This window comes from Canis lupus, chromosome 36 (assembly GCF_003254725.2).
Source record: "Canis lupus dingo isolate Sandy chromosome 36, ASM325472v2, whole genome shotgun sequence".
NCBI classification, from domain to species: domain Eukaryota; kingdom Metazoa; phylum Chordata; class Mammalia; order Carnivora; family Canidae; genus Canis; species Canis lupus.
In genome coordinates, this window is record NC_064278.1 from 22,552,032 (window position 1) to 22,566,798 (window position 14,767).

At 40.0% G+C, this 14,767-nt stretch overlaps 2 protein-coding genes across 3 annotated transcripts in view; both read right to left on the bottom strand.

The window, feature by feature from the left end:
* The window catches only part of TTN (titin), a 274,428-nt gene that overhangs the window by 213,384 nt on the left and 46,277 nt on the right, over positions 1–14,767 (bottom strand). The window contains 2 exon segments of the mRNA XM_049106193.1: positions 4,525–4,581; positions 10,180–10,368. Of these exon segments, the coding sequence (XP_048962150.1) occupies positions 4,525–4,581; positions 10,180–10,368 (246 nt within the window).
* On the bottom strand, positions 4,772–8,347 carry LOC125754419 (myosin light chain kinase, smooth muscle-like). 2 transcript variants are annotated; one of them, XR_007408579.1, is made up of 2 exons: positions 6,489–8,347; positions 4,772–6,273 (listed from the first exon to the last, which is right to left on the bottom strand). XR_007408579.1 is itself a non-coding variant. In XM_049106192.1 (2 exons), the coding sequence occupies exons 1-2, from the start codon at positions 8,138–8,140 to the stop codon at positions 5,220–5,222; spliced, it is 864 nt and encodes a 287-aa protein (XP_048962149.1). In that variant the 5' UTR covers positions 8,141–8,347; the 3' UTR covers positions 4,772–5,219. The 2 variants fall into 2 exon arrangements, 1 of the variants encoding a protein (XP_048962149.1); XM_049106192.1 differs by having other exon boundaries at positions 4,772–5,440; positions 7,498–8,347.

The following is a 14,767-nucleotide window of genomic DNA, read 5'->3' on the forward strand; positions in this document are numbered from 1 at the left end:
TGGTTGGCCACCAGCTGAAGCTTGGAATTCTAGATCTGCACTTTCTACTTGAGAGTAGAACTGCTTCAAGTCAAATGTAATAGCTGCTTCGTGGTCAGTCCTTCCAGAAATTGCAGACTGATCTGTAAGACCTAGTTCTTTTTCTTGTTCCCTTTCTTCTACTTCATATTCCTTCCAAGTCTGAGAAGAAAGCAGCTTTAAATTCATTACAACGTCAGATGAATCGGGTTGGGCGTTGGGAGACCTTGTGTCTGCCGGATACATATTTGCATTTAGGTTACTGGATCCTGATTCTCTTCCCGGTAATGGCAAGTTCCTGTCACCAAGCTTCCTCTGAGGGGGACTGACAAATGATTTCCTGGTAAGTGTTTTTTCTAGAACTCCTTTTTCTACATGTTGTAACTTTTCAAATGCAATGATTCTATGCTTCACCTTTTTCCCTAGGTAGTGTCTCTCTTCACCAAGGGGTTCTTCATACTCGAGAGATGAAGCTGTTGGATTGTAACTATCAGGAGTTCTCTCAGACTGGCTATGTCGTAAAGAGTCACTTTGGGCATATTCTTGTACATTTTCCCTTTCTGCTTCACCAGGTTTTCTGAAATCGTTTTTTACCTCTTGCCTAATTTTTTCAACTTCGCTGAAATCATCGACAAATGGATAAACAGTACCTTCTGCTTGGTACAGCTTGGATTTTTCATTTCTGCGTCCCTCTTTCCCCTCACTCTGACCCTGTATGAGTTTGGCTCTGACAGGCTTGTTGAGTTTTATGGCTCCAGCAGCACCTTGCATAAATCTGGGTAGTTTTTCTCTAGAATATGTGCAATGAACCTGGCCTTTCTGGTCTATCTGTTCAACTGTCTCCAGGCTTTGAAAATATTCCATTACAGAATGTTCTTGTATCCTGGACTGGGGAATAAAAGGACCAGGTGGATGATCATAAAAATGTGCCCTTACAGATTTTCCATGAATTTGCTGATCTTTGGAATATTTTGCATAAATCCCACCAATGTTTTCTAATTGACTATACTCCCTATGAGTGACAGGTTCCACTGTCAGATTCGAAACACTCTCAACGGTTCCTGAACTGTTTTCAGCAACACATTTATATTTTCCAGAATCTTGAGAATTGATCTCATTAATATATAGCCTGTAGCTAAAATTAATTTCTTCAAACTGAAACTTCTGGTCCTGCTTTAAAAGGAGTCCGTTTTGAAACCACGTTACAACTGGTTTGGGCTCACCAGACAATAAACATTCGAATACGATGGAATCCCCTTCTCTACATCTGGTATGCTTTGGCATTTCCTGTAACATTTTTGGTGGCTCATTAGTGATATCAGCTGAAAGTATAAATTTGTGTTTTGGTGACTGAGGGGCCTCATCTTGAGGTGTTGCTTTAGTTTCCAATTCCTCAGCATGAAACAATTCTCTTGACTCTTTCTCGTGCTCTGGGGTAGGAGTAGCTGCTGTTACCTGAATTTCTACGGGGAAGGAAAGCAATTCTGTGTCTGCAGAGGGAGGAACTGGGGGTTTGGTTTGTAACATCTGGAGATGTTTTTTGCGCTTTTGTCTCCAAGGCGGTTGGATGTCTTTTGTTTGGTCAAACACCATTGCCAACTCTTCTTCCACATCCGTATACTCGTGCAACACTGGTACCGAATGTGCTTCGACACCATGCCCTCGCTTTGCCATCACTCTAAGTATACCCGTTGTTTTTACTGTTCCATATTGGTTAAACAGCACGCAGGTAATAGAACCTTCATTTTGAGGATGAACAGAAGAAAAAGTTAATATTGAGTAGTTTTCTGAGGTCTGCGCGATAAAGCCTCTGTTGCGTGGGATTGGTATATCATTGTTATACCACGTCACTATGGGTGGAGGGTATCCTTGAAAGTGACACACAAATTTACAACTGTCACCTTCATAAACTTCTTGAGATTCGATTTCTTGAAGAAATGAAGGTGGGCAACGTTGCGGATGCCTTTGGAACGAGCTTTCCAAAACTCTTGTGGTTTTTCCTTCTTGCGCAGTTTGGAATTCATCGGTTTCCGTGGAAACAGAGTGCTGCAATTCGCTCAAGTCATCCTCTCTTATTCTCTCACTATCCAGTTCCACATTTTCTTTAATATTCATAACTGCCCCAAAAGCTTCACTGGCATGTGGCATAATAACTTGGGACACCTCTTCAGGTGTCTCATATAGTTCCTCGTTCTTATTTATAGCAGTGATATATCTAGATGACGCTCCAATTTCAGTTTTGGTCATAATTCCTTCAAATTGTTCTTCTGCTTGGGTTTCCTCGCTTACCAGAATCCTACCATAAAAATGGTCTTCTTGGGGACTTTCTCTTAAAAATAGCTCTTGGCTCATTCTTGTTTCTGTCTGGAGGATTTCTTCATCAACAGTGGTTTGAAAGCTTATGGGAGGCTCTCCAGATTCTACATCTTGGTCCATTTGATTAGGAAGGACCTGTGGATTTTGGACAATCCCCTCGCATGAATGATCCACCCTATCCCTATTTTCGGCTAGATCAGATACAAACCTGCCTTCTATCTCCTCTCTAGAGCACAGAACGTCTTTATCACTAGCTTCACTTCTCAGAGTTCTTGAGCTTATTTCAGATGGCATATCTGAAAGAGGTAACTTCTTTTTCTCCATTAACATTTTTCTAGCCTCCCGTAAACGTTGCAACTTTATTTTGGTCTCCTCGTCCAGGAAGCTTGCCCCTACATTCAGCCATTCCCTTATGTCAGATTTACTTTCTAAATATTCTTCATCACACAGAAAGTCAGTTTTCTTGCCTGGACTTACTGTCTTAAAGTGTATAGTTCGCACCATTCCCATCTGTTCTACATCCTGTTTTTTGTTAAAGGGAGAACCAGTAAACCTCAGGCCAACTTTTATCCTCTCTTCTCTCCTTTCAGCTAATGCCTCCATATTTCCATGTGTCTGTTCTGCCCTCTTTAGAAATTCTAAACATTTCTCATCTTGCCCTTTTTGCATAACAAGCAATGAGGCTGTTGATTCAGCAGAGCCTTCACTATTAATTGCTAACAATCTATAACTTCCCGAATCTCTGTTTTGGACGCTTTTAACCTCTAAGCTGGATGAGTGATGATGTAAGTCACTCTCAGTTTTTATAACCCGTCGAAGACCCGTTGGAATAGGTCGATTGTTATGAAACCAAGTTATTTCCGGAGTTGGACAAGCAATTAATTTACATGTAAAAACAACGGGATCACCCTCCAGAACATACTGAAACACAAGTTTTTGGGTAAAAGAAGGCTTGAAATATTCAGGCCAGGAGCTTGTAGAGGATATTCGACTTGCATATCTTTTAGCCGCCATGGAGCTATGGCCCACGTCTTCAGAATCTGAAAAGGCATCGCGTGTATCTCTTTCTGAATGTTCAGATTCCCCCTCGGAGAACAACTCTGGAAAAAAAGTAAATTATAAAGCATTTTACTATTTTCCATAGTCCTTGAAAAAGTTGAAAATAAATGAAATTGCAAAATAGGAAATGAAATAAAATGCATGCTACAGATTCTCACAAATCCATAAAAAGTTCACTCACCATATTTGTTCGAATAAACGCAACACCATGCTCTGTTTAAAAGATTCTGACACGAAAATCGTTCGTTGTCTGGTCTTTTCTTCAAACTGTTGAAATTTCTTCTTGAACAAGCAAAAATGCATTTCAAAATAACATGTTCCTGTGCATGTTTGTTTGGGGAGCAGGAAAACTTAGTTCTTTTGATGGCTAAGAGGAAAATCTTACCTGACTTGCAGAGAGTGGAATAAACGCCCTTTCTGATCCTTTTGATTATAGAGTAAATTATTATATTTTTGAGAATTAACTATTTAAAAAATATCTACAAGAACTATAACCATAAGTAATTAGCTAAAATAAAATGAGAAGGCGTTTATTCGAACTAATACAGCCATAAAGTCACAATGTTATGCAAAGAAAAGCAGGCAATAAGGATCACGTAAGGCAGCTATCTGCAAGCCAGTGTAAGAGACATATCAATGTTAAGATGATGTATGTGCATGAAGTGTCCACCAGAATGGGAATATAACATTTTCACACACCCTAAATAAAGTCGCATTTCAATCATAATTCATTCGTGACATTGCATTCTGAGAATGACAGCTAGGTTATTGCCTATTGTTCAATTTAATTCACCATGATTTCGAAAACAAACTTTTACTTCTTGATTTCATGCATTAAGATGACAACTTTTTCTAATACGCGCTTTTGAAAATGGCTGCAAACATGAAGTGGAATATGGCTGATAAATTTTAAATACAAGACTTTAAATTACCATCAAACAAATTACTGTGAAATGCATGTAACCATCAGCATACTAAACCAGGCATGCGACATAGTAATATATACTCTAAGAGATATATTTGTACATCTATGTCATTTTTCTCAATATTACTAAGGGGAAATAGGCAGCTCAAGGATTCTATTAATCCTTCAGAATTTCTACTTAAATCTCACATCCAATATAACAATACCTTTCATCTCCACCTCAATCTGCTCTTCAATCCTCCCGTGCAAAATTGATTCTGGGGCTAAAATGGAAAAACACATATGGAGATTTTAATGATTAATGCCATAGACTTTCTGCCTCGATTCATATATTCATACAATTACAATTTTCTCTTTATTCTGGTAATGGAAAACTACATCCTCCAAATGCACCCCCAAAATCCATGCCAAACAAATCAATGAACTGATAGAGTACATGACAATGTTGGCAGAGAGATTTTAAAACATTTTTATTTTAGGTTCTCTGTGAAATTACCACTTTTAGTTCTATAATTCCCCATGCCTTTACATGCATTCAAAAAAGCAATCCACAAACTACAGGAATATTCTTTTTTTTTTTTTAAATGTCCTATCAACTGAACATTTGCTAAGAGATGGAGTCACACAGAGAAGGAACATGCATTTTCTAACTTGCCACTTTTTGCCGAGGGCTAGTCTTAGGTGTTCCTGCAGAATAAAGTGTTTCCTGCTAGTAAATACTCCTTTGATTTGGGACATGTTTAAAAGTTTAAACTACACAAAGTCTGATTACATGTTAAGGAGTAAAACAAAGAGTCTTCAACTCAAAAAATGGCTTTTATTAGATAGGGAAAAGGCGCAGGCTTTAGACACAATCATCTCTGGGGCAGCTTCTTGAGCAGGGCAGGTGCCCTGGTGTCCGTCAGTCTTCCGTCCACCTGTGAGGCACCACGCACAGGCTCCCCGGCTTCTCCTTTCCTTGTGGGCTTTGGCATGAAGTGAACGACAAACTTGATGTTTTCTTTGATGATTCTCTCTTTACTTCGTGGGTTGTTTTAATTTGTGACGCTTTGAGTGTTTTAATACTTTTAATGTCTGAACCATGGGCAATTTTTGTAACTGCTCTGGTTTGCGATTCTTTTGCTAGGTGAGAATAAAGTTAGGAAAAGGAATACATTAGCTGTGTTTGAAGAGCAAATCACATGCTGAATTTAGAGAAGGTGACATGTCATTAGGATGAGAAGGAAAGCAGCATGTTAGTCCCCAAACTAATATAGGATATACCTAGGCTTATTATGCACAGAATAACCCTACTTGAACAGACTTACAGGGTTTTACATTCCTACTTGATCGTAGATAACTGTGCAGCCTACATCAAGTTATAAGGCCAAAGTTAAAAGAGGAACATATAAGGACTGGTCTCATGTTCAATAATTAGACAACTGTGCCCGATCCTTCAGTCTTCAAACACTTAAATGGCATATCTTTCAACTCTCTTAAGTACAAGAGAGGCAGTCTGGACTTTCCAAGAGAAAAATGCTCATGTGCCAAGAACACTTTAATAATGTAATTAATTAGGACCGAGTGAACTGGCCACCCTGTGGCAAAAATGTCTAGCTCAAATCCACTCTGGCAACATGACGATCAAGCATGTACTGTGGTCCTAGATTCCTTAGGAAGCAAGTTGAAAGACCTACATTACTCCTACTTCCACAACACAGCCAACCCCCAATTATATGGCTGCAGAAACTGTCACAATTGGCACCCGGGTCACCTCCAGATAAGTTGTCACTCTGTGTGATTATTGCAGTAGCCAGCAGCTATGGTGACAGTGAGGGTCAGCTCTCTGGATGGTAGAGTTTTCCAATTAATTTGCATAACTAGGCCTCAGTTCTTGAGATATTGGAGGACACAAATATTACCAGAAATAGCTACAGAGCAAAATGTCAGATTAAGAAGGAAGAAAGAGGGGATCCCTGGGTGGCGCAGCGGTTTGGCGCCTGCCTTTGGCCCAGGGCGCGATCCTGGAGACCCGGGATCGAATCCCACGTCGGGCTCCCGGTGCATGGAGCCTGCTTCTCCCTCTGCCTGTGTCTCTGCCTCTCTCTCTCTCTCTCTGTGACTATCATGAATAAATAAATAAAATATTAAAAAAAAAAAAAAAAAAAAAAAAAAAAGAAGGAAGAAAGACTCCCGTGGGTGAGTGAGGATTACAGATATATTAAATGATGCATGAACCTGTTACAAAATTCAGAGCCAAGATGGCTGTCACCTGGCAGGGTACTTATCCCCTGCTCATCTCTAACATCTCAAAAATGGTATGGACAGATCAGGAAAGACCTTGAGGCCACAGTTCGCCATGGACCTCTAGAGATGCTGGAGCGTCTTCCATCAGCTTCCTTCCATGGGACTCAGTGAAGATCCTTCACCTTGCCGACATACAGCATGGGGTTTTAGCCCCTGAAGAATAACTTTCCCATTCCATTAGTATCTAAGAGGAAGTCCATGGATAAAAGGAAGAACTTGTCTTTTCCAAGACAAATTGATTCATGCCCTTTCAGACATGGTGGCAAATCAAGTGCGATAGCAACAAAAAATAATAATCTTGCCTTGAGATAACTCTACAATTCCAGGGGGACCTGAGACTGTAAAGCAGTATCATCTCTACCGAGAAATAGCTACAGACTACTAATCTTGGTCCAGACAGGGCCCTGGTATTTTCAGTGCCCAATTTGCTATTTTCATAACATCTTTGTAAACATCTAGAACTTCCAGATCTGCAAACAAAGGGCAGATGGGACTTTTTGAGCCTCCTCATGTTAAAATAATTAAATTTAAACTCAGCACAGTATCAGGCACAACGATCAATAATTAATACTCGATGAACGATAACATCTTGACCTTCTTCAGTATACTTCGTAGGCAGCACGTTTGGTAACTATTAGGAAAAGCAGCACATGTGAGAAATAAACTCTAACCTTCTGAAATGAGATTTGAAAGTTAAACTTCCTTGAGTCTAGACTGGAAAGTAACTGTTCGTCACAAGCCTGGCCACCAGTGACCAGGCCACTTATCCACAGAGTGCTAAGCTAGGGCTGTGCTAATGAACATATTCATTGACTTTATTTGCATGGCAGAAAAGCTGCGTAAAGCGATGAGGATGAGATGAAGCAAGTCATAGCTAAACAGCAAAGAAGCACCTTCTATGCTTAGTCGGGCCGACGAGGTCTCCCAGCCGTAGTCGTTGCGGACCAGGCAGCTGTACAGCCCTTGGTCCGCCCGCTGAACGTCGCTGATGGTAAGAAGCTGAATCTTCCCACTTTGGGACGGCCTCACTCTTCCAGAGGCCTCGATCTTTACGCCTTGGTGGGTCCACGTGACCTCAACAGAAGCTTCGTCTTTTAAAACACAGAGGAATCGAGCAGTGTCGCCGCATCTCACGGACAGATCCTGCAGGTGCCGGAGAATCTGCGGGGCCTCGCCCGCCGCCCCCTGGGCCTGGTTCCCGGGGCGTGCAAGGGATGCTCGGCGGCGCAGCGCTACACCGTGCACCGATGCCGCTGTGTGGGTGGGGCTCTGAGACAGACTCTCAAAGACCTGGGATTCGTATTCATATTCGAATGATGATCCTTGACATGACTTAATTTCGCTTTGGGACATTTTGCTCTCCTGCTTTGTGAAAGCGCAATCTGCCACTGCCTGGCACTTGGTGGGCTCTCTTACATCTTTCCCAGAACTCTGCCTACCTAGGGCTCGCACTGTATGATCAGGTGACAAGAAAGAGAAAAGAATATTAAGATCTAAGCGGTGGTACGTGGCTAGGTTAGTAACATGAAACGGCATGGAAGATGAGGATGAAAGATGTCATTGTCGCTTGGAAGCAGCATGCCAGATGCAGTGCACTCCGGATGTCAGGTCACACGAAAGAAAGTCCCTTCCCAGTGATCCAGTGATGAATGGATGATGAAGCCTCATGCGGCCGCCATAGGGAATCTGGGTCCTTCTTTCGGTTGTCACTGCAGCTAACCGTGACACAGTCTCTCTTTCTTTCCCACCCCTCTCCCCCCTCCCCCCCCCGAATACCATTTATCCCCTTTCTTCCATATACTGTATAAACATCATACAGCAAATGGATCATTAATGATCCAACAGGTGAGATGTTGTTTAGAAAAGTAAACACATCGAGCAAAGTTGATGCCTAAAAAAAATACTAAGGTAATGCACAGAATACATAACTTCAGAGAGATTTAAACTGTATAGGTTAACCTATCATTGAGAACGCAGGAGGGCTTGCTGGGTGTTACTAGATTAGTAAATTATGGACTGACCACAATATGCGGTGAGACAAACAGCAGAGACTCTCATTAGTAACAGTGGGAGTAGGAGGCATGAAGCAAACCCAAGTCTTTAAAAAGCAAGATGAGCTTTACCTTTTGGAGTCACTGTGAGTGTAGCTGCACAAGAGGCTTCCCCCGCACTATTGGTGGCTTTGCAAGAGTACTGGCCAGCATGCTCTGAGTAAGCATCAACTATAAGCATTAAAGCCATGCCTGTGGACTCCTCAAAATGGAAAACTACATCTTTTGTTGGTAGAATTGGGTGCTGGTTATGAAACCACTGGATTTCGGCCTGGGAATGCCAAAAACCCTTGCGTGAAATCTGACTGTCTCCCCGCTGTGCACCCTGAGGCTTGATAGAGGCTGGATGAAGATGGGCTTTTGGCCAAGGGACTCCTTCTTAAATGAAACTGATGAAGAGACATGCCATTGGGAGTTTGATGTAACTTCTTCAAATTTGCTAAATCCTGAAAAGAAGCATGCCAACCTTTAATGTCTTACTCTGCATTGAAACCGGAGCTCATTTGGAGTTGTCTACAGATCTGCTGCAAATTTCTATGATGGACTAGAATCCAGCCCAATCCTAATTATCTTGTCAACATATGTCACTATGGTTCCAAGTCACACACGTTCACTTCCACTTTCCAGGCAAAGAAGCCAAGACATAAATAATCTAAGAAAGTTCACTATATTGTTTGTGAAGGCAGTCGTGAAGTACACAATTTGGTTCAGGTATTCCTATTCTCTGTTTTTATTTTTTTCCCCCCTCTGGTTGTAAAATTACATTTTCTATTTTGCAAACCACTTTCAATTGATTGTTAAGAAAATATATGATTATTATAGTGTTTAAAATGAAGAGAAAACCCCAATTTCCCTTAATCCTGATGTATTTGTACATGATTCATAATACATAGATTAAGTTAGCCCAGCAAAAATAGTTTGTATAAAAGTAGTGTTATCTTGTTTTGAATCAAAGTGCCCTCCACTACCAGGGAAGTGTTTCTGATTGCTTTTAAGCCCCATCAGAAATGCTAAACCATCTTAGGACTGGGCGCCTCAACCTTCAGGCATTCTCTGACTGACAGTGAATACACCTAGCTGGTGTACAGACCTGAGGTCATCCTCTGCAGCCTCTGTGAAATCAGAATAGTGTCAGGACAATGGGGGGATAGTAACGCTTACATTATACATTTAAAAAAATTTTTCATCCTAGCTAAATGAGAAAACAAATCTACCTTTTTCTTTAGCATGTTTCTCTCCAGTCTGATACATGCTGATCAGAAAGCATGAAAGCTGGTAAGGAGAGCAATACGTTACAAAACATCATAAAGACAAAGCAGGGCAAAATAAGGAATGATGGTTTGTGATTCATAATAAGATGGGATAAATGGAAAGTGAGAATGTAGCATATAACATGGAAACAATTAGTTGCATTAAAAGAATTGTAGGGCCGGCGATGGTTTACATGGAGTCTTTAGTGACTGTTACTGACGTTGTAAGATTAGATCCATATTTAAATATGGTTCTTAAGGTTGTTTACTGTACCTGCCAGTCTCAAGTTGGCTGTGCTTGATACTTGACCCATAGCATTATTAGCAACAAAAGTGTAAGTTCCTTCATCTTCTGGATAAGCTTCAGCGATTTCCAGCTGGTAAGTGTCTTCAAATTGAGTCATTCTAAAGAACCTGGATGGCTTGATTTTCTTGTCTTTGCTGTACCAAGACACTTTTAGATCTGCATCACAAAAGGAATAAAAAAGACATTTAAAACACAAAAAGTGGTGGATATTTTTACCTGCAAACACAGTATTGATTGTATTGGTGACTATATTTCATATTCATCTTAATGGCTTCATATTTCTCTTCTGGGGCATGCCACATCTATTCTTACAAGATTTCTTCTCATCTTTAAGAAAGAAACATGATTTTAGAAAAATCCAGCTTATAAGCTGGTTGTAATGTTTGAAATTTTACAATTTTAGTTATATTCTTTTTAACCACTTGCAGGTCATGCTGTGGAAACAGGGACAAGGTTTTGATATAGTTAGAGACCTCAAGAAAAAGATAGTCATCATGATGTCATCATGATGGGTTTGATCTAGGATTGTGGTCACCTACTAGGACATGAAGTAAGGCAACCTGTGTTTCTGGTGAGCACAAAGATCAACTAAAAACAGAGCTGAGAAGGTCAGCATTCCCAGAAGTCTAAAACAGACACCCTATAGGCTGAAGGAAAAATTTCTATATTTTCATTACCAATGAGCAAATCTTGAAAGGTCTTAGCACGGCAAAAATAATTTTTAAAACTGAAAGAAAGAGTAATGAATTTGGGCATGTTAGATATCGTTGGCTTTTTTCATCGTAGCAGTAATAATAAATAATAATAAAACTAGCTCTTTTCACACAAAGAGTTGAATCATCTTAAAATGGTGGAACATAACCCAAAAGCAAAGATAAAATAATATTTTGTTGTTACAGCTTAAGGTCTTGAGAACTTAAAAAAATATTATACGTCCGTTGAAACAATCACCCTATAAGTCAAGAGGGGATTTACATTTATTTAGTCACTAGTTCTTAAAAGCCACAACCCAAGGCTTCTTGCTTTTGGAGTATGATTACTGTGTCACTTCCTTATCTCAATACCACCCATGGGGGGATTCTCTAGTAGTCCAGTCATCTAGCATTTGTTTGCATTTTAGCACAGATACTGGTTTGTGAAGGCCCATGAGGGTAGTTGTTTATAAACTACAGGTTCTCCTTTTAAAAACACAAATCTCTTCACTTCCTTAGGTAGCAAGGTAAGGAAGAAAATGGAATCCCGATACCACAGTTTCCCAGCTGTGTGATCTTAGACCCATCATTTAATCTCTCTGGACCAATTTTCCCATTTGTAAACTGAGATGCATAATAATTCATGAGCTCTTCATTGCAAAAGCACTGCTGTGTGATTTAAATGACTTACACACAGGAAGGGCTTTATAAACTACCGGCACAAGTCAGGCATTAAGCAAGAATGTCTAACCCCGTCCCCAAGGGATCAGCAGTGCCTTCAATAATTTGCCCCAAGACAGGGCCATGGAACATAATAGAGAACTCCATCACATGGAATTTAACAATCATTCTACATTTAGTTTGTCTGTTAAACCCCAATTGAAATGAAATGATGAAGAGTTGGTCCATCTCCTTACGGGGTTCTCCACATATTCCTACAACAAACCCTTCGGTGAACTGAATGAAGCCCTAGGACAGGCATGCATTGCCAACAATAAATGAACTAAAAGGTGAGACCTCTTTCAGTAATGGTTTTGGTGCTTCTGACTGGGCTGCCACTATCTATGTTGGTCACTGGCCTCTTTTGGCTTCTGTGAGGCCACCCCACTGCCACTGCTCCCCATTCCATCACTCCATTGTATATGGTCTTTAAATTCTGTTCATTCTACTTCTTTAATTCTCCCACAATCTACACCCTTCTTTCTCCTGACTCCTCTAGTTGAGGGCCTTGTCAGCACTCTCCAAACCTATTAGGATGACCTCTCCCTTGGTCCTCACCTGATCTCACCTCCCACATCTGTCCATTCCTCTTTTCATTACCACAGCATTGTCCCTGAAGAGCAAACCTGATCATGTTACTCAGAGGCTTACAAATCCTTCAGTCGCTCCTCAGTGTAAAGACGACAAAATCTAAAATCCTAAGCAGAGAATACCAAACCCCTTAGGATCTGGCCCTTGCCCTCTTTTCTGGCTTTCTCCTTCACTTATTACATAACTTTCCAACCATACTTAAACCACTGGTCGTTTCCAGCACATGGAGTGCTCTTGTAGGCCTTTCTGACTTGTAAATGTCATTCTCTGCCTAGAACACCATTGTGGTCAATGATCCTGTTGACTCGTCAATGCCCAGTCCATGCATCTCTCTCTGTCTTGCAAACAGACAGTACTGAGTACATGGGTTGTTACAGCACTTACAATCTTGGGATCTAATCTCCTCACCCACATGCTGAGCTCCAGGAAGGCAAACTCGGGTCCTGGCAGCCCTAGCAGCTAAAGTGATGTTTCAATAGCAAGAACGCTGACATTGGTAGAATAAAACTGAAGAGCTACTTAAATGAACAATGAGCATCCATCATTGCTAGACTAATTATTTATCATTTTATTTAGCTAGCTGTTGCTCGGTAAGCCTCCAAATGATACTGACTGATAACATGTAAAATAAATATTACTTAGCAAAAAACTAGCTTTATTACAAGTTTTAAAATTCTACTTTTCCAAATTGCTTTTGCATCAGTAGGTGGCACCAGAGACCTTCAACAGGCAAAACTTTCTCATAAAGGTACCACCAGATTGCTCAAGGTCAATCAAGTTTCACGCTTAAGTGAGTATTGAGTTCCAAAAAGATATGACTGGGATTTCTGAAGACTCCTAATTTTTTTCCAGTTTGTAGAAGGTAGGGGTGAATTTACTCTCCTAGGGTAATACCTGGTCAGAGGAAGTTGTGTAAATATTTTCAGTCCCAGGGGCATGAAAGTGTATCATTTGGTAAGCTTTTAAAAGGACATTTTACTATGAACTTAATTTTTGCCATATAGAAAATACATTTGCAAGAGGATGCTGAAGCCTCTATGTGTGTTATAAATAGCACCATAAATAGTAATCCACAAATTTATAAAGTCCATTTAAACAATTAAAGATGTCAGTCATATAGAAAAGATTTTTTCTTTCTACCCCAATTGGAGTCTTATAAAGGCTTTGAACATATTTTTGCAATACTTTAAAGGCAAAAATATAATGTTATTTATAAACAAAAAAACACTATGTAAAGATGTGCTTTAGACAATCCATATATGTGTATATGGATTTGAAAACTTGCCTCTCAAAATGCAAAGAAAGGATAAATTTAGTGAGTTTGATATTAAAACCCCATTTTTTATTATGTTAGTAGGATATTATCAAATAAATCTCTATTTCTTGATATTTAGTACTTCTCAAACTTTGTGTTTTGAGTCACCAAGTCTATGGGGTTTGTTCATGTTGGTTACTGAATACTAGACTTTTATGTTTGTATAATTCCCCTCTACAGCTATAATAAAATTAATGTACTGAGCACCAGTCACTTGCCAGCCATGCCTATAGGTACTTTACATATATAATATCTTTTAATTATGTCATAAAAATCAAATAGGTCCATTTGGTTTCTAGATCAGCATCTCCATCTCAGAAGGGGAAATCATCAGGTCATAGAACGTCAATTGAAATACTAACTTGTTCAGGAAAATGGCTCATGGCAGTGCAGAGATTGAGTCATAAACTAATGGTAGAAGCATGATGATGATGATGATGATAATAATAATAATAATAATAACAACCCCACAGTTATTAGGAATGCTGTGAGAAGCCCAAGCTCTAAGGCTTTCCCTTTGGTGATCATACATAAAGGCCAAGCAAATGAGAGTGATTTTCATTTGGGATAAACTTGATTTACCTTTTCCTTATGTAAGGTAAATCTACAATCGTTATCAGCTTGAAATGGCTGCAGACATTTTGTTCCATTCTACCAAGACCGGACTCCTGGGGTTGGGGGAGGGGCGGGGATATCTGGGAAGCATGCCCCTATTAAAGAGTATAATAGCTAACCCACAGGCGGGTTACTACGTGATAAACACTGGGCCATGAGCTGGTGTGTGTTATCTAGCACAATCCTGATTGGTGTTAGTCATTTGACAATCACTCTTTTGTCCAATTAACAGTTACTCATTGAATATACACTATATATGAAGCTACTCTAAGACAAGGACCCACCCTTGCTGCCAAGGATCCTACTTTCCAGTAGCTACTGCCTTTTTAGGCAATACGTTCTAGGTACTAAGACAGACTCCCTGCCTTTGTGAAATGTATGTTCTACGATTAAACACAATGCTATCCTTACTTTATTCATGAAGGAAAGAGTAGCATAGAAATCTCATCTTTGCCTAAGGTCACACAGGGGAGCCAGGATTCAAATCCAACCTCTGATTCCTATTTTTTATATTATAGGCTACTGCCTTCCAAAGGAATATACCTTTTCACACAAGCACTGTCAATAGACTGAATAATGCCTTACATATAAATAGACTCTTCTTTTGAAATATATGTAGGTA